At 39.2% G+C, this 20,216-nt stretch overlaps 1 protein-coding gene across 1 annotated transcript; it reads right to left on the bottom strand.

The window, feature by feature from the left end:
- Positions 1-8: 8 nt before the first annotated feature.
- AMACR (alpha-methylacyl-CoA racemase) lies at positions 9-19,864 on the bottom strand. The gene is made up of 5 exons (XM_030257918.4): positions 19,215-19,864; positions 16,457-16,600; positions 13,763-13,923; positions 9,437-9,623; positions 9-790 (listed from the first exon to the last, which is right to left on the bottom strand). Exons 1-5 carry the CDS (start codon positions 19,507-19,509, stop codon positions 381-383), a joined length of 1,197 nt encoding a protein of 398 aa, XP_030113778.4. The 5' UTR covers positions 19,510-19,864; the 3' UTR covers positions 9-380.
- Positions 19,865-20,216: the final 352 nt, after the last annotated feature.

The raw sequence follows: 20,216 nt of genomic DNA on the forward strand, positions 1-20,216 counted from the left end.
ATCACTCATTTAAGAAGAATATAACTATATTTTATTAAAATAATTACTTTCAAGTAATTGCAACATATATTACAAATCAATGGTATAACCAAGAATTAAAAGAATCAAACCAAAGGATATAATATTTAAACAAAATTCTGAGAGTTTACAGGTGCTTAACAAGTAAACTATGTAGATATTCAGAACACAACTGTAGTATCATTCTAGAAAATAGATCAGTCTTACTGTTTTCAACCTAAATTTAAAATGTCAATAATTAAAAAAATATAAATTATTTAAAATCAATATTATGCCAACAGTAATTTGTCATATAGTTTAATTTTAAAGCATAAAAGCTTACAGTATCAGCCTGAAATTTATCTGATATGCACAGTCAGAGATTATAAATTAGCTTTTAGGTCCTTTAGTTCTATTGCTTTATCAGAATAAAGTTTATCAATCTCTTGCTTAGTAAACCCATATTCTAGAAGTATCTCTTCTGTGTGCTCTCCTATAAAAGGATCTCTTTTACAGGATGGAACAGCAGGAGTCCTTGATAGAACAGGAGCAGGTCTAGGACTTATCTCTTCCTCATCATTTTTGATAAAAGAATTTCTTTCTTTGTTATGTTGATGTGAGGCAGCATCCTCGAAGGATAAAACAGGGGTCACACAGGCATCAGTGCTATCGAATACGCTGCACCACTCAGCCTGTGTCTTCTGTGCAAATACAGATGCAAATTTTTTCTTCATTTCAGGCCAGTGGGAGAAACTCATCTGAGAAGGGAGTTCATTTAAATTTAGCCCAAGACCTGAGAGGAGAAAAGAAAAGTTAAACTATAGTACAGCTTAGATAATTTACTTAGTGCTTCCCGCAACTAAGTACATTCCTCAAGAAGATAATATTTTGCAGGCAATACTAAAGTCACTTTGAACTTTATTTGGGTATCTGTGCAGGGCAGAGAGCAGAGGAATAAAATCTTCTATGATACTTGCAATTAGACTAAACTGCATCAGCTACCGCCTTTTAAGTACGCACCTATAATAAACACTCATTTGTATGAACACTTCACAGAAGCAGCAGCTGTCTCGAGGTAATAATGTCCTGAGAAACGCTTGTATAATAGGTATCATATTCTCTACCTGGCAGTGGCAACACAGAAATCTGCTGAATGGATCCTGGACTATTGGGACACACAAGACAGATGACAGACTTTGGACCTGATTAGCATAAGAGATTTGATAATCAGGATGCCTTGGCAAGAGCAAACAGAACTTCTAGGATTAAATCAAGACTAGCTGAAGATTAAATCAGACTGTCTTACCAGAAAATAAAATCACATCAAGCTCTGCAAGCAAGAGATGTAAAATGTATATGTGATGATTAACCCAATCATTGTAGTAAAACATTACTAGCCCTCCTAGAATAGTATATAAGCATATGTAGTCCACAATAAATTTGGATTCTTCTGACCATCTCTCAGAGTCTCCCCATGTCTGTCATCATTGCCAATACTGGACTACAGCAATACACTTATCTCTCAGGAGCCAGCACATCTGCCAGAGCAGGACATTCAGCAAGCTACAGTGCTTGAAATTCAACATGATGGGGCTATTTCTATCCCCAGATGAGAAGATGGTGTGGATGGACGTGCCCAGCTCGATCCGCATGTGGCAGCTCAGATGCAGGTGCTTGCAGGCAGAGTGACCTGCTTCTTCACTCCACTGCCCAGAGGCTCCAGCAGTATCTCCTGCTCCCTCTGCTCTAGCAAGCTTCGCAGGGTCCAATTCCCTCAGCCCTTTCACTCACTAACTGCTCAATAACCTTGCTTTCCATCTCAGTTGCAAGGACTGCCCAGGCATGCACTAAGTACATCCCTTCTGAGACACCAGAGCAAAGCATGTGCACACAAGGCCTTGTAATGACAATTTCCTGAACTAGGCAAGTCTTAGGTCTATCCCTGAACTAAGCATCACAACCCTTCTCACTGGGGAGCTTACATCTCTTCTGTGCTGCCAAAACAGTTTCCAATATCCGTTTCTGCTCTCTGCAGTCTCTGCTCTTTCATTCTGCTACTTCAAGGAGATGCAAGAATTTTTATCACTTATTGTAGAGATTCTCTCAAAAAGGAGGCAAAAAACAAGTAAGAGAAAAAGCAATTGATCTACAGTTTCAAAATAAGATAGTACAGAGTTATAAGCAGAATATATAATACCAAATAGAAATCAGAAGTGATCTACTGAAGGCTGTTCAAACAGTCACATTTTGAAATTCAGGAGCATGAACACAGCAGGAAAAATTCAGAAAAAGCAGGGATACAAAAGAAGCTAATTTGAGAAATTAGAAAGACTAGAAAACAACTATCATCATAATGCTTCACAAGTAACAAAAAAAGAAAAAAAAGAGCTTCTTAGAAAACAGCAGCTCCCTGTAAAAGGCAATGTAGAGCTCTGCAAAACTAAATTTTGAGCATACTTTTTTATATCTTTGGTTATCTGGTATTGGAATGATAATTAGACTAACAACTGTTACAGGCTTGGGTAATAGAGGGCTGTTGGCAGACAGAATTTACACATACCTCCTCTTGTTTTTAACTGTAGATAGGCAGAAAACACCTAAAATATCTTGTCTTTCTATGGCTTCCTTACCACTGAGTGAGATAGACATATTGCTGCTTAAATATACGGGGAGAAGAAAGGGAGATAATTCCTTTTCTTCTGCTCCCTAAATTCTTTCCATTCATAATCTGTACAATATGCACTTCTTGGGGCCCACAGTACCCTCCCCCCCTCCCCCCCCCCCAATTTAACACAGTATTTAAGAACTTCACTGTTGATCACAAGATTATTAAACATAGTTTTGAAAATGAATACATGCTTTGAAATGGTACTTTGGCACTTCAAAGGAAAACACAGAGAAATTGCCAGTCTCCAGACTCGGAAACACAGCCTTGCAGTTGTTCACTCTCAGAAGAAATTCATCACAGTCAAAGACAAAATAAGTATTCTCACATCTTATTAGAAATGCCTCTGGATACCACAATAAATTATACTACAAATGATCAGTCCTTATGGTTTTATCAAGCCATGTGCACCTTAAATCACTGAACTTACACTCTTGTGTCCATAACCATTCGTGTCATCTTAAAATGAGATCAGCTGAAGGTAACTCACACTGGTTGAGCATCATGACCAGATAAAAGCTAGCAGTATTTTCAAAATTAATTTTATTCTTGATTTTCAAAGTCTTCCACTAGTGACAAACTGTGCAGTACAGTTTACTTATGAACTATCAGGTGAGGCAAATTTACCTTCCACAAAAGGAAAGTAAATACTCACTACCTGAACTTCTGTCTCAAAGCATGGAATCTTGTCAAGTGGAAGCTCTGTTTCACAGTACTCATGTTCTTATTAACTATGGTTTGGCTTCTATCAGTCAGTCCAACATGAGCAGAACTCTACCATTATCCCATTACACAATTATTTTTGATGATTGTGGCAGATGGGAAGTTGGCTGAGCCTCACTGCACATTCTCTGGCAAACTGGAACAATAAACAGAACCTGGAATTTAATATTACATGCTCATTTTCTGCTTACCACTGAAGACTTCAGCTTTAAACAGGATGAACTGAGAGCATTTAAGCACTACAACTTGTCATTTTCCAGCTTGTGTTCACCATTTGTGGTGCAGATGAGCAGTGTCAGAGCAGGAGTGACTGACTCAACAAGGAAACTATTACATGGCACATAATTGTCTGGGATACCACAAGAGCACAGACTTCACCCAGTGTAATGAACAGCAAAGTATCTTTTACACAGAATATCTTATAAAGCAATAACGACTTAGTTCCAAATCTCTTTGTTTAAATTTTCATCTAGGAGTTTTTTTATGGAAAAGCCCAGTCAACATACTTTAGTACTGCTTTGAAATTATTTTTGAAAAGTGAAATATTGTCTCCCTATAATGATGTAACTTTAAATCTCCTTCAAATGCTATAGCTTTATTGATATATACCCCCACATCGTTTATTGATGGAGCAAACTGAAATCCTTATTTCTACAGAACTTCTTAGTCAATTTGTAGTAAGATCAGGCACCAATTTCAAGAGAAAGAAACCAGCAAAATACATCAAATAAATCAGTGAAGCTGCTTTGCTATGTCAGAAATTAAAACAGGTTTTTTATATTATTTCAGTCATACTATTTTAAAAGGAGAGCTTTGTTCAAGATTTTCTTGGTTTAACTTGCTAATTTTCTTTTCAAAAACTGTATGGTTGTAGCAGAGTAATTTTGAAATTATGTTGTCATAACACGACTGAATAAAATCATCTTAACCATCAATTAAGGGAAACCTTAATTTTGGGCTAAACAACAGCTGCAAGGTGAAGGCCATTGTTCTTTTTCTGACTAAATAAAATTTGTTCTCACTGTGAAAGGCGATCGAATTCCAGAATATCCCATATTTCAGAAGAGAGTCGTGAATTTTCATTAAAGTAACAATGTAAAGTTTTTTCTCTGATCAGCCTTTCTGAAACTTATGTTTTTTTTAGGAAATGACAGCTGATCAGGCCCACAGTACTACCAGGCCTCATTGCAAATGCATCCATAGCTGTACTCCAAGCTGACATACTCAATTACCACAATTGCAAATGTTTTGAACCAGCAGGAGCTTGGCCCTCTAAAGTATATGTACAATGTTTAAGGCTTATCAAAATAAATACATTAAAATAAAACATAACATTATGTATAACTGAGTCTAAAACATAACAGGGAAACTGTTTGCCCATGTTGCATGTCTCAATAACAATGTGGTACTGCATTCAGTATATCAGCAGATTTTAAATATAGTACACAATACTTAACAATCACAAAATGGAGAGTCTCGTGGAAATCCTTCATAATGATGCAAACTATGTTTTTAATTGCTTCTGAACTTTTTCCTTCTTTTTTAAACAGAAATAATACAATGCAGGAGTACTGAAGTAAAAGAGGTCCTGTGGAGTAGGAACTAAAGTTCAGTACTTCAGTGACTGTCAGTGCTTTCCATATCAATGTAAGTGGACACTAAGTTCACCTTGTGTAACTTTACACCATATAACTCAGAATTAAACCTTTACTCTCACCTGTTCTTCACACCTCTTGTAGCCTGGCTGCAGCAAGACTAAGCACCTATTGCTAAAAAACAGAACAAACCTGCAGAAGCAATTCACAGGTCAGAAGACATTCTGTCTCTTTCTGTCAAAAGACTAAGGCTTAACATTAGCAGCAAATGTTTATTCCATCATATTTTTCATAAGATGTCAAGGCATTATAGCTATTTATTGTCTGATTTTTGTAGTAATAAAACTAATACTGGCAAAAGGACTACAGCTTGTCTGTTAATAGCAAATAGTCAATAGTGAGCCCAAAATACTTCTCTACTCCATCTATTTTACATAGCTTCAGTTTCTCATAAAGCCTTTTTAAAATTTATTTAATTAATAAATTTCTGGCAATTTCTGGCAATTGTCCCCGCTGAGCACAGTCTACAAAGCCAACAATATTCTCAAACTAATATGCTTTATTTTCTATAATTTAGTTTCCCTCTGCAGCCTCCTTAAGAACTTTCTTCACCATGTCATTAACTGCATTTAGGTCCTGCACTGGGTTCCTGCAGGAACTCTGCAGGAAAACACTGAAGTGAACAAAAAGGAAATCAGTCCTGCTTTGGCTAAGCAGAATTCTGTGAGCAGAGACAAATCATTCAGAGACATCACACTCCTTTCTCAATTCTGCAGTCTTTAAATCTGCAACTGATATCTGCAACACCCATATCCCTGCACTCTCATTCTATGGGAGTGGCAAAACTAATCTACCCTCTGAATATGGACATAGAGACATCCAGTGGTTTTTGAATATATTTCATCTGGAACAGCACCAAATTGCTCACCAGCAGAACTGACCAGAAATATGGAGAAAAGCCATGAAATGAAAGTATGGAAATTGCAACTGGAACATAGCATTTTAAACCCACTTCAAAGCTGGAATTAATGCCTGAAACAGAGGACTCAGCCTCAGATCCTCAGATTTGTGGAAGAGCAATACAATTCTCAAAGACATTTTCCTCTTCCCCATAATATTCAAAAGTTTAAATTCTGAATTTAATTTCTGCAATAAGTATCCCAGAGAGGAAATAATCCCCCAGTCACAAGAAGGATCTGCTGTTCTAATTTAGTGAACTACTGCTTCAGAAAGATTGAAACCCTAAGTGCTGAAAGGAATAAATATTTCCTATGTGAAAATCTGAACAGATCACGATATGCATCTCAAACAAAAGACCAAAAGAGCAGTTACTTTAAATTCAATATTGTGAGAAAATCTTGAATTTTGTCATTTACTTTAAACAGTACATTTTCACAAAATAAACAAAGGAAATTCAATGAGTGTAAACAAGCAAAGATAGCGATACAATTACAGGCAAAATCAAAATTTCCTCGAAGACTGCAACATATATGTTAGATTTTTTAAATATGGCAGAAACAGACTGAAACGTGCAACAATGACTGCAGTCGTTGTCTACTTACAAGTGGATACATACTAGCTCATTATTGCTGGAATAACTGTTTTTGAAACCTCAGCTGTTAAAATCAAGCAATTTCTCTGCACTGTAAACATAAGGAGTACTTCCAAACATGAAAATAAAGTTGTCCAATGTGGGTGTCCCAACATAAACAGAAGAATTCACAGTTGCTCTAGCTTTAAGCTCTAAATTTCTGAGAAACAACTAAAAGAAAAGCAGAATTTTAGCATTTTCCTCAGTAGAGAGTCATCTAAAGAAGACAGAGACCATCACCATAATCACCGTTAAATCACCTGGCCACTGGTTTCATCCATCACAGGTTTATCTCTCGATAACCTGGCTGACAGAGAAAAGCCCAAGTCTTGCCCCGTAACAATGATCAATAAAAGAAGTTAGGACTGTCCAGAAAAAGTTCACAGAGGAAGAGTCACAAACAGAACCATATGCCATTGCAGAATTTTGGTGCTTTTTGAAAAAGTACAGATTCTATCCCAGTCCTGTAGCTTAAGTGATTCAACTCAGTCTCCAAAGAACAAAATACTGCAGGCTATGAATACTGCAAGCCAGTGTTTGAGCACTGAAGCCAAACATATGGGTATCTGAGTATGCAGCCTTATTTTTTTCTCATTTGCTCTGTACTTAATACAAGTGCTCTCCCTGAAGATATTTATTGGAATTCCAAATCACCTAACTCACAGGGCAAGGGCTTGAATTTCACTTTGATACAGTTTTTTACTTTGATATAGATATTTACTGTTGTTCTTCAGCTACTATGCAAGCAAGAAAATCTCTTGGGGATGGGATGAGAAAAACATTTCAAAGAACTGCAAATAATCGATGATGGAACAATCAACTACACTTTCTTTTTCAAGATCAAGTTGCTTACAAATTGAGTTTACAAACAGGTTATTCTCAGGTGAGTTAGAGACAAAAAAGCACCATCCTCTTCAGCCAAGAAAGTGACATTTCCAAACTTGACATCTGATCTGTCTAACATAAGGCTGGACATGTCCCTGAGTCACTCCAGGAGTCTCCCTCATGTATTTCACATAGCAGCATGTCCCAGTTTAGATATTACACAATTGCATGGACTTTTTTAAGCTACAAGAGAAGCAGCCATTCATACCTACAGCTATGCAAGAACCTGGCGAGCACCGCAGACTGCAAGAGAACAAAGTCAAAGCGTAAAGAACAAGCTCTCTCTGGGATCCTGCTCATCAAAGGCATACCCCACCTTACAACCCTATAACACAAGAAATACAAGAGCTGCAGATGAGAACAATTGCTCACCCTCAATTGCCCAATGCCCAGCCTGTCCCTGAAAAGTGACCACCCACCAACCTCCCCTCCAGTTTTGTTGCTGAGCACCATGTCCTATGTGGTCAGCTGGGGTCCATTGTCCTGGCTGTGATCCCTTCCCATTTCTTGTGCAACCCCAGTCCTCTCACTGGTGCAGTGGGGTGAGGAGGAGAAAAGTCCTCAGTGCTGTGCAAGACTGCTCACGTTACTGAAATATCCCTGTGTAATGGCACTGCTTCCAGCATAAACCCAAATCACAGCCCCATGCAAGCTACTGCAAAGAAATTCAGCTCTATCCCAGGCAAAACCAGTACAAATTGCAGCATGGATACTATTCAAAGAACACTACAATTCAAGGAATAATGAGTGTGAGACTGTGCAGGAATAAGGAACTACTCCCCTGACACGCTCACAGAGTGAAGACTGGCCACATGCATGCACAAATGTGGTTCACAAAACACTGGGTACATCCACTTTAGGAATCCTTTGCTGACATTCCTTGAACTCATTAACCAAAACTAACACTAAATTGAGAACTTCTTATAGCCTTCATATTCTGTGCAACAAAGAAAGAATAAATACTAAATTCTTTCATGAATTTTTTGTATTTTTATAAATTCTGTATGGAAAGCATAGCAATCTACCAGAGAAGCACAACAGAAAAAGAAATTAAAATAACCAATAAGAAGCTAAGAGTCCATGTAAAAAAAGGGTTGAAGCACACAATGAGTTCAGAAGTAAAGATGCACATTTGTTGTCATTTCATAGTTAAATATATTACATAACACATTCTAATTTCTTGAAGAGATAAATAATGATTTATGGTCATATTTAAAGAGTCTTAGTCAAATATAAATATTATATCCACAGCTAGACACTAAAAGCAGTCTGAAATTGTGGTGGAAATTAATTATTTAAGCAGAATTTGCTTCCACAAGAATTTTTTCTGTCATACTACGAACTACTTCCAGTGAATATTCCTTTCTGAAACAATTTTAATAGGTTTTATTTTTAATTATAGTACAAATAATAGAAATTGATTTAAATTCTACTTGCAATTGCAAAGAATTAGGTCTTTTTAAAGTAAATAATCATTTGAAAAAAGTGATTTGCAGAAAAAGTTGTTTAGTGCTTAGTGACATCACAAACTACCATTACAGTAACTCCAAATGAAAACCTGAAATTTAAGTGTAGTTGCTGGGGGTGAAAAGGAAAAAAATTAATGGCTGGAAAAGAAATTCAATTAAACTGTTGCACAACTACCCAACTAGCTTCAGAAAGTGTTTGACTTTTACAAAGAAATCACATTTCCCATTTTTTAGGAGGAAGTTTTTTACTGAAAGAATGATAAAGTACTGGAATGTTCTGCCTGGGGAGGTGGTGGAGTCACCATTCCTGGATGTGTTTAAAAAAAGACTGGATGTGGCACTTGGTGCCATGGATATTTGAGGCGTAGGGCATGGGCTGGACTCGATGATCTTGAAGCTCTCTTCCAACCTAGTGATTCTGTGAACCATACATCATGAATCAAAACCAGCTGTGGAAGAATTCACTCAATCATGCTTTGCTGCTATGAAACAACTGCTCCAACCTACTCACCTTTTATTAACTGGTTATAAAATTTAGGCTCAATGGCACCAACAGCCACGAACTTTCCATCAGAGGTCCTGTAAATTTCATAAAAAGGTGCACCGCTATCTAGCAGATTTTCACCTCGAGGTTGGCTCCAAAGTCCCAAATTTTGTGACTTCCACAGGAAAGAACTTAGGTATGCTACTCCTTCTACCTTGAAGATTTAGAAAAAAAAAAAAAATAAAGGCTCCAGTAAATTAGTTGGCATGTTATTTAAATTCTGGATAAAACAAAACAACAAAAAGCTGTTTTCAATTCTGCCCTTTGCTAAGATTTTTAATGACAGAATCTCTGTTAAGCAGTTCCATTTCTTAAAATTTTCAATTACTGTTTACACTGCATACGTGAAATAATCTAGACATACAGAGTAAGAAAGAGCATAAATGTAGTCAGGCAGCTTCAATGGACAACACACTTTCAATGAATAAAGCTTCCTCATTTAGCAAGTTCACAATGAGTGAGTAATTACAAGTGATGGGACAAGCTTCTTAGCTCTAGACAACATTAAGCATCAGACAGCCATCAACACCTTCTAAACCTCTGGAAAACAAGGTATCTGTGCCAGTCTCATAAATACCAAATTTTTGTCTCCTTTAAATATACTGATTGTAGGAAGAGTAGTATTTTTAGCAGAAATTTGAAGGAAATAAAATAAAATTTCCAACCCTAAGTTAAAACAAAAACTGTCATCAGTGGCAGCTACACACACATAACAAAGGAATCTCTACATAGACAAGAGTCTGATGAATACAGTGCTAGAAAACATGAGTAATCCCATTGCAAATTGTTCCTCAAAATTTTGTCTTTGTGCAGTACACCTAGATGAAAATTCGGTTTGTTCAGCTTTTCAATAATTACCAAGGTTGGGTCAGTCTTTCAAGAAAAATCACATCCTACAGTTTTGCTCATCAGCACATTAATTTTCTTTCAACTGTATTGAAAGTACTGTAAACAAAAATAAGCCAATTAATAGTGTATGGCCACAAACATTCCAGTAGAACAGATTAAAACCTGAGCTGTATTATTCTGAGTATCACTTGATTCATGTAATTTCAGCTGCATGAAACTAACCTAATGTTGTCCATAGAGAAAAGAATAGACACTGTACCAAAAAAAAGGCTACTAAACTTTCATGTAGAAAGATCTATTAGTTTATACCTTTCTATGCAAAAATTTAAAACATGCAAGTTGCTAGAGCATGTGGTCAAGAGGGCTTCTTCATTTAATGTGTGTTACTTGGGCTCTGCTTTAGTACTGCTTCAAGGACAGGAATACTTCTATCCTCGCTGTTGCATGTTAAAGTCAATTAAAGTACTTTCATATGAGAAAATACTGCATACCTTCATCTACATATCTACAAAATTATTGCAAATAAATTTTGTTTTACTAATGACCTGATCTTGCACTGCTCATATTAACAAAAAGTAGTATTACACAAAAAGCACTGAAATCAAGGATAATAAAAGATGGCAAAAATATCAGAATAAGACCTAACAGAAAAATTATATTTTGGTCCTGACAAAACTCTTAGTCAGCAGCTGTACAACCTATATGCTACTTACCCAGGAAACACTTAAAATAAAACAGTAGATCTGTTTTTGACTGGTATAGGGACTTTAGAAATATCCCTATTTGGGCAACTGGACAGCTAGGTTCTGCCTGAGGCCCACCACATTTCAGAGACAAATAAAAAAAGTGTCTTAACATCTGCACCAGACCTCCAAAGGCATGTAAAAATAACACCACACACTCACTAATGTGGTCACCTTCTTTTACAACATGAAAAGGATAACATGGAGTGACTCCACTTAAGTCTAATTGCAGAATGATTATAAGTGGTATTTTTTTCATGTCTCCCTCATGTTAAGAACATCTCCAGTCTCTGAAGCAGGCACAAGAATCCAGAGGCATCACCCTAATGGGTGACCTGTCTGCTCCACAAGTCTTCTGTTCTTTCCACAGACTGAAAACAGCTCAAACAAAAGTGGGAATGAATCCACACAGACCTAAACTATCCTTGTGACTGAAGAAGGCTTCTAGGATGTGGGAATTTTGGTTTTGAGTACTTCTAGGCTGAGGAAAACCTGGAACCTCAGTCTTCTGTTGCACTGCTAAGTGCTCCTGCCACGAGACTATTATGCAATCTATTACTACCAGCATGTTTTCCTGTGGCTGTCTTTTCACAAAGAGTGAGTTATGCTCAGTCAGATGCCTACCATTATCAGAAGGTTCTGTGGCTAAAACTCTAGTGAACCCAAACTGTGGTCCTGACTCACATGCCTATGTTCCAGTGTGGTGCAAGAATGCAGAGGTACAATTGTGCCTACTGTGCCACATCCCGGTGTCCACTCCACGTGGCAACTATCTGGCTTCCTGTAAGATAGCCATGATACCTATAAGATCAATGAGAAGGGACAGCATCCAGCAGGAATCAATTCAGGCCAGGCACTTAATTCTTCTGAGACAGGCAGATGAAATGGCAGGACCCATTGTCTACTTTTCACACAGTGCAGTTTCTACCGTAGAAAATTCTACCACATGTCTGAGTCTTTAACATATTCAGACTACCTAAATTGTACAACAGCTTAAGTAAAGGGTCTCTTAAACAAAAACAGCGTTAAAACAAATCAGCTGAAATGCTGCAGTGTTGTGACTTTTAAAAGAATTTCTTCCACAAAAAAAACCCAAAAAACTTAGGTGTAAAAACAGGCTCATCCACCAGCCAATTTATTGCAGATTTACAGCTGTTGATGCATGCATGATTTTCATCAACTGTGTCACTGAAAGTCTATTCAAGACACAAGGAATATGACCAAATGCTAGGTAAAGTACATCCTGTGATACTGGACAATATTCCATCCATTTCACAGGTCACCAGGCACATCAGCAGGAAACTGTGAATTCCGCAATTATGATGAAACAAGAAAAAATTGGAAGACACAATGTTAAGGGCTTAAAAAAGCCCCATAACACATTCTACTCCAAATGAGCTACAAATTTCATTAGAACATTAGCAGACTTAACTGATTCCTCTTCTAACAAATTCCTTTAATTGGCTGAATTGTGATAAGGAAACTTTGGTAATATTACAAACTACAAGAAGTATCTTTTTCAGTATTTGAAGATTTGTCACAATTCTCCACAGTTCTTCTTTCACAAATACACAATCTCCTTCAATTCTTCTTTAAGGTCATGTTTTTAGAGTCATAATTTTTTAATTTCCTCTAATTAGCAATTTTGAAAGACGATGGTCAGTGTCTGAAATGTTATTTTCCTGAGACTTCATAAACATTGAATAGGTTAGAATAATTGCTTCAGAAACTTTGCTGGCTCTATTTCCTGTTTATACATCCTAACAGTACGTATGTGTTTTGTAACAGTGTGATATTGTTGACTCATGTTCAGCTTGTGACTACTACAAACTCCCAGGATTGTACTTTAGCCAATTGTTCTCTTACTGCATTTGTGCAACAAATTGCCTACAAAAGACCACAGAGCAGCAATGCCCATGAATGGCAGCCAGTTCTTTCAGGTCATTGCTCCAATCTGAAAAGGTCATTTTCAATTCTATTCCAAGTCCAGCATATTTGTAGTCCTTCACATATGTGTATTATCTGTAAATTTACTAAATACAATAGCTCATCTGTCATTCAACTTATTGGAGAAAACAGAAAAAAACTCCAACAAACATCTGTAGAACTCCACTTGTTAAGTTTTTCATTTTCCTCTGTGTGTAAGTAGGTGGCCTTCCAGTGGAAAAATATCCATTATTAAGCTAATTTAGCCTTTCATTTATTTATGTTTGAAATTGACTTCTTGGCAATGATACATAGGCAGTGTAACTATCCCAGAGAACAGGGTTTCTAACTAACATATGACCTGTCAAAAAATCGTAAGATGATGTATCTTGAATAAAGCTGATGCAATTTTTATTGCAAGAGTATCGTAATTTTTGTTGTTATACAGTAAGCCAATTGTTTATTATACACCCTATCTCCATACACCACACTTACTAATCAAATACCTAGAGCTAATACTTTGTGAAGAAGGCAGACAGGCAAAAGCAGGGAGAGGGAAGAGGCTGCAGTATGTGTTCCATGACATAAGGATGTTATGCCAGCAGTGATTCATGAAAATTGCTTGTATGAGAAGGAATAGCCATTTTATGAGCTCACTCTCCCTTTCCCAAATTCTCAATTTTAAACCTTACAATCTCCTCCCTTTCCCAGATTTAGAGTAGGAGAACACCTAAGAAAACCTAAGAAACCACAAGTTCCTTGAGAACAAGCTTACCATACTTGCATCAATGACCTGCCCTCTGCCAGATCTGGCACGTTCAAAGAGGGCTATAACAATGCCCAGTGCACACATGACACCTCCACCAGCAAAATCAGCCAGAAGGTTTACAGGTGCATAAGGATTTTCATTCTTTCTACCCAGCTTTGACAGCACACCTGACAAAAGAGAAAACAAAGCAAAGATAAGCATAAAATTAATTATAAACATTCATTTCTACAATTAAAAGTTTCATTATTGTCAAACTATGCAAATAAGTAAGACATAAAGCAATCTTCTAATGCCTTTTATTTCTGCTTGGATGGCTCTTTAATTCACAAAAGAGTAAAAATGTATGAAGTCATATTAGGGAAGATGTGATAAATTAAAGAGATTTAAAAAACTGTCACAGATAAATGTTGATATTTTGACTACATAGGGACAAAGTTTTATTAAAAAACCCCAACCCTGAGTGCAGTAATTTTATATTAGTACTTTGTACATGCATTGAATCTCGCCCATAAAAGGCACGATGAATGTGTCTCAAAGCCACTTTGATAAAGTGTTCTTCTTTGAATATTTTAAAGTAAAAATGCAGATGTATAATCTTATGTGCTCATAAAAATGAACTAATAATCATAACAAAGGATCTCACACTGACAACTGTGCTTCAGTCCTATCCTCCCTCTCCAACTTCCTTTGGGAAAAAAAAAGTTGTATATAAGAACAAGCGACTAACACAAGGAGGTTATCTCCGATTGCATGCTATGTAAATGCAAGGACCCTATGTTTATGCCAGCAATTATGCAGAAACAAAAGGAATTAGAGCAAAGGCTAAGCCAGTTTACTTCAGTCAGAGCTTTGAATTTGCTAGCATTTCTCTGCCATCCTGAACAACCTCTTTACTGTGACCTTACTCTTTGTAGTTGCCTCATAGCGATTCCCTTTGGGCAAGCAAGAAACTGCAGTGTGATCAGCCCTATCCTGTGTCTGTGGCCTCAGGCCTGAGACCTGCAGAATAAATGGTCAGAACTTCCTGAGAATTGCATGGTTCTGATGCACTGTCTAATTAACTAATAGTCTAATCCACTTCCTACAGGCAAGCAACAGAGTGCACAGTATAGAAGGTTTCCAAATCCTGTAGTGCAGGAGTAAAACCCCTACTGCTGCCTAAAACTTTCCTTTTAATAGTCTAAAAAGTTGTCACAGGTACAAGAAAATTAATATACTGACTTCTTAAGAGTTCCTAACACAAACTATTTTTTAGTTAAAGGAAGCCAAAGCTCATTAGGAAAATACTCAGAATATGAGATCTCATTTTTGAGGAATGACACCTCTCAAACACCTTGTTCTACTTCCTTTTATTAGGCAGAAAAAAATGATCTGTGAAATTTCAAGCAAAATTATTTTAGGAAGATATCACAAACCAAAACACAACTGATTAAATCAGCTCCAGAGATAAAAATCACTCTATTTGTAAACCAGAAAGTTCTACAAACTAAGGTAGGGATGGACCATACTGTTCCCATACTGACTCTTTCCCTCCACTACTAACAGATAAAAATACCTTAATACTTTGAAATCATCTTAACATGAAGTCAAAGTCTTTCAAATGAGGCATCTTTTCTTTAATCTTTTCTATTCTCTAAAATTTTACATGAGGGAAGACTGAATGCATCTCTAAAGAATTTATTCCACAACATTATGACTCCTCATAGTAGGAGATACCAGATCACCAGGTCTGCATTGCCTCTGCCCCATCCCTTTCCTGGGGCTACAAGAACTACTTTATCCAGTGGGAAGCCAAGAACTTTTGTGCCACCTTCTCTCCTCCTTCACAGGCTCAGAGACACATCAGTGACAGAAGCCGTGTGAAGAGCAGGAGTTAGGGCCATGCATGGAAGGGCTGCACCTGAGGTGCATATTTTTTTTTTCTGTTTGCTACTGCATACTTGTAAAATCATACCACTTAAAACCAGCATACACCACCACAAGGTCCACAACACCTCAATGAAATGTAGCATTTCCACTTTATTTGAAGCCTACTTCATTTCAACCGGTATCAGTGGAGACACATTTACAAGCAGAAAAGCACAAGATCTCAAATTGTCTTATGCTGCCTAGTTTTTCTTCGCTCAAAAAATCTGCTCACAAGCATATAAAATAATCTGCAGCCCTTTCAGGATTATTAAGTATACAGAGCTTCTGGAGAGGGGCCCTGAAGAAAATATTCAGTCCTCTCTTCAAATAAAAATTTGATTCTTCATTCAGATAGAATAGCACAAAGTAGGAAAATAATGTACAGCCTGGGAAGACATGCTGATCCAGCCGGAAACAGATCGTTGTTTGCTGGCAAAACAAACAGCCTGTCTAATACGTTTCCTATTTTTGTGTGCTGACTGGTTGGCTGGACCCCTCAATGAACTGCTTCATCTTAATAACCTGGCAGAAAACATCCTTATTTCTTCTGACCAGATTTTGACTTGTGAGGAAGTTTACAGAGGAGCTAAGCAAGTGCCAGAGCTGACTGAAAGCATCAGAGAAAAGCACAGTGAAAGGCAAGCCCCATTTCATTGACAGAGACACTTCAGATCAGCTGTTTTGTCAGACTGCACCTCAGATAAATTCTGAGCTATCTGCTTTCAACAAGTTCTTGAGTCTTGATCAAAGGGGAGAAAGAAATTTTATTTAACAGGAAATTTTACAGCCTACCTGATAAAGCTAAGTAATTGATGTCATGACCCGCAGACTTGGCATATTTTCCTGTCTGGCCAAAACCAGTAAGTCTAGCATAGATGAGTCTGGGATTCTCCTGTAGAAGGACCTCTGGGCCAAGCCCAAGTCTCTCCATGACACCTTAAAAAGACACAAGCAAGGAATTCAAATCCACATTTAGTAATACTCAAAACATAATGACTCAAAGTTAGAGTATACAACAGCAGAACTCAACTGCACTTCATGAAGTAGCACATTCTACTTCAGTGTCCATGTCACAACACAAACATTATCAATTACCAACATACAGCATAAATTTTTAATATAAACTAAGTGGAAATTAGGCTTTAGGGATATTTTTTCAGCTTTTATTCCTGTTTTACTTCTCCAAAAGACTGACAGAAAACCATGCATCACAAGACAGAAAGCTACCAAAGGCTGGTAAAACAAGGAAAAAAAGAGAAAGAGAAAACTCTTACATTTTCCATATTAAAATCACTTGAAATTTCATCTGTATTTTACTGGCATATACCTTCCTCACAATTTCTCAGTACCTCATGTTCCTTTGTATTTTAACTCACATGTGACTGGACCATGCCACTATTCCACAGATGATCTGCAAGTACTACGCACAAGTAAACATGTTCTTTTTTAATGCAGGGAGTAAGGAACTTTTAGAAGCAATGGTATGTAAGTTGAATCAGCATGGATTTACAGAAATCAAGGCTAAAATGTTAATCTTGCAGTCCTAAAACAGTGGTTTAAAGAGAATAAATTTGAATTGCAATAAATTATACTTTCTTATGAGTTCAGTGCAGTTTGGTCAGACTTTTACCAATGATCTATACCAGCACTGCTGGGCCACATATTTTAGAATTGAAGGGCTAACATAATTTCAATGCCTGTTCCACCCCAGAATCTATTACTCCAGCTTGTCTCACAAAACTAGTCCATATTTTTACTATACCACCAATTTCATTCAGATCCATTTCTACTGTACTAATTACTGGGCAGCAGCAAGTGATTACTCCCAAGAAAGCAGTGAAATTTGGCAAAATGCATGATTTTCAAATGCACAAGTGGAAACAGGGTGACAAATAACCTCTCTGGTGTCATAAGGTCATTGTTGTAAGGTCACACATGCCTTGCAAGAAACTGTTCTGCAGCTTGGGCCCTCACCTTCTCACTGTTTTCCAGCAGTCTCACGATGGTTCATAGAACTGCCTAGTCCACTTACAGGCCTTGCAACCTCGTATCTAGTTACAAATTTGCCTGTACTTCCAATTGAGAAAAAACCCAGCAAGCGCCCATGAAACCAAAGAAGACAAAATTTCATAAAGAATAACCAGACGATCAGCTACAAGTAAAAAGTGGAATTTAACTTCTTGGTTTTGTTTTTTTGCTCAGCTTCTGGGGAGTAAAACAAACTATTTTAAGGTAAGAATAAATCTATTTTCCAAAGGAAAATAATTACTTGTGACACACTATCCGTCCATGATGTACGATGTCTAACTGAAAAAGTCTCCTATTTCTAAGCTGTTTGTAAAATGTCCAAAACATTTCAGCTAGCTCCTCAGCGAAGCATTGCTACAGAGTGGTTTGGGTTGGAAGGAACCTGTAAAGGTAACTTACTCCAACCCCCTGCTGGGAGCAGAGGCGTCTTCAACTAGATTCATGTACACAGAGCCCTGCCCAACCTGACCTTTTCTAACAGAACGGCACCTTCAAGGAGCACCCACAGATACTGACATAACCATCAGATGAGTGCCTGTGTATGGCTTATAAACAGAGGGAATGTGGTCTATCTGAAAAGTCCACTGATCTTAACACTGCATCAATTTTGCTACTGAAAATCAGATGTTAAGCACGCCTATAAATTAGTAAATATGCATACAGTAATTAAAAATGTACCAAAAGTTATCTTTCAAAACTGGTTTTGAAAAACTGAAAAATTTTGTAATTGAGTATTTAAAGAATTTGTCTTACTTTTAACCTTATGTTAAAAAAGGAAAATACTTTCAAAAACACAAGGAAGGCTTTCATAAAGTAACTTAAGACTGGCAGGAAGTGATTAGTTTGTAGAAAGCAACTTCCTAAAATTAGCCATGATGTTTGAAAATGAAGACTGTAGTTCATAACCTGGATTTGCTCCTGAATCAGAGTAACCCTGTACAACGTAATCATACTACTCTATTTAGCACACGTAACTCTTATATTCCTCTCCTTGGAATATGTGCTTTGTAAATCTGTAACCATAGCGTCAGATCTGCTGTCTTCAGAGGAATTGCAAGCTCAAACTCTGACTGGCACAGCAACCGTGAACTTTAGCAGCAGGCCTGGACATCACACAGGACGGTGCCCCAAGCTCGGTGTGACCCCTGGGCTCGGACACCCTCCTGCTCGTCCAGGGCTCCAAGCTCGGTGTGACCCCTCGGCTCGGGCATCCTGCTGCTCCTCCCGAGCCCGGCCGAGGGCACGGCCCCGTGCGAGCGCTCCCGGCGGTCTTTCCCCGGGGTTTCACAAGGCGGCTGCAGTGCACAAGTCCGCCACAAAGCGTGCGCCCCCAGCGCCTCCAGAGCTGTTCCCTGCCCGCTTCCCACTCAGTATGGCAGAGGCGACAGACAGGCGGGAGCCTCTCAGCACGGCAGCCCGCGGCCCTGCACCTCCAACCTCCCGCTCGCCCCCGCGGCCCGGCCCGGGCTGCCGCGGCCGCAGCGCCGCCCCGCACGGTTCCCCGGCGGCCGCGGCCCCTCACCGTGGCGGAAGGGCTCGATGAGCACGTCCGCCGCGCCGCACAGCCGCCTCAGCACCGCGGCGCCCTGCGGCTGCTTCAGGTCCAGCGCCAGGGAGCGCTTCCCGCGGGCCTGCACGTCTCCGTGCGCCAGGGCCGCGGCGGACCGGGACGGGCGGTCGACTCGCACCACCTGCGCCCCGAAGTCGGCGAGGATCATCCCGCAGAGCGGCGCGGGCGCCAGCCCTGCGAGCTCCAGCACCCGCACCCCGCTCAGCGCCATCGCTGCTGCCTGTGCCGCTGTCGAGCGCCCATACATCGATCGCGGAGGCGGCCCCGGGGGCCGGGCCGGGCTCCTGCCGCCCTTCGCCTGGGGGCACCGGCCCGGCCTCCCCGGGTGTTTCTTCACCTCGAGCCCTGATCGCCCGCGGGCGGCTCCGCTACCCTCGGCACCGGCTCGCGGTGAGGAGGAGTGGGCGTTCTCTTGCAGCCGGGATCGGCACACAGCTGCTCTTGGGGAAGCTTCCCTGTCCGACCATCCAGACCCGCACCACCGAGCTGGAACCGAGGCCCCTTGCCAGCTGCACAGCCCCTCACACTCGCTCTCCCGTAGCGGAGGCTCCGACGACCAAATCCTTAAAATAATTTAATCGTGATGCAATTACCAAACAACAAAGAATGAACTGCTGCTTCCGTGTAGGGACCCCGAACAAAGGAAACCATAGGCTTTTACACCCAAGTCAGAATTATAGAGCAATTCAGGATGGAATAGACCTCCAACATCATCAAGTCCAGCCTTTGAAGTCTGAGGCTGTGTGTCATCGTCTCCAGCCGATCTCGTGCTGGGCCACAGGTTCCTGTGCCCATTGTTAGGAAAAGGGTCAGTAGTTCTTGGCCTGGGGCTCCAGCCATGCCCGGGGTACCTGGATGGGCCAAAACCTACACACCCAAGACCCCTAGGTCACATGATGGATATTAGAAGGACACGTGATTAAAACTTGGAATTTCTTTTCAGCAGATGTTTCT

The sequence above is a fragment of the Taeniopygia guttata genome, chromosome Z (genome assembly GCF_048771995.1).
Source record: "Taeniopygia guttata chromosome Z, bTaeGut7.mat, whole genome shotgun sequence".
NCBI classification, from domain to species: Eukaryota; Metazoa; Chordata; class Aves; order Passeriformes; family Estrildidae; genus Taeniopygia; species Taeniopygia guttata.

Bases quoted from the DNA above. Each gene is read 5' to 3' on its own strand.
- AMACR (XM_030257918.4), bottom strand. From the start codon at position 19,509: ATGTATGGGCGCTCGACAGCGGCACAGGCAGCAGCGATGGCGCTGAGC. The intron at 13,924-16,456 runs GTAGGCTGTAAA...CTCTTTTGTCAG, and splicing joins CAATTACTTAGCTTTATCAG to GTGTGCTGTCAAAGCTGGGT. The intron at 791-9,436 runs GTGAGTAGGTTG...TTCTCCTCTCAG, and splicing joins TTATAACCAGTTAATAAAAG to GTCTTGGGCTAAATTTAAAT.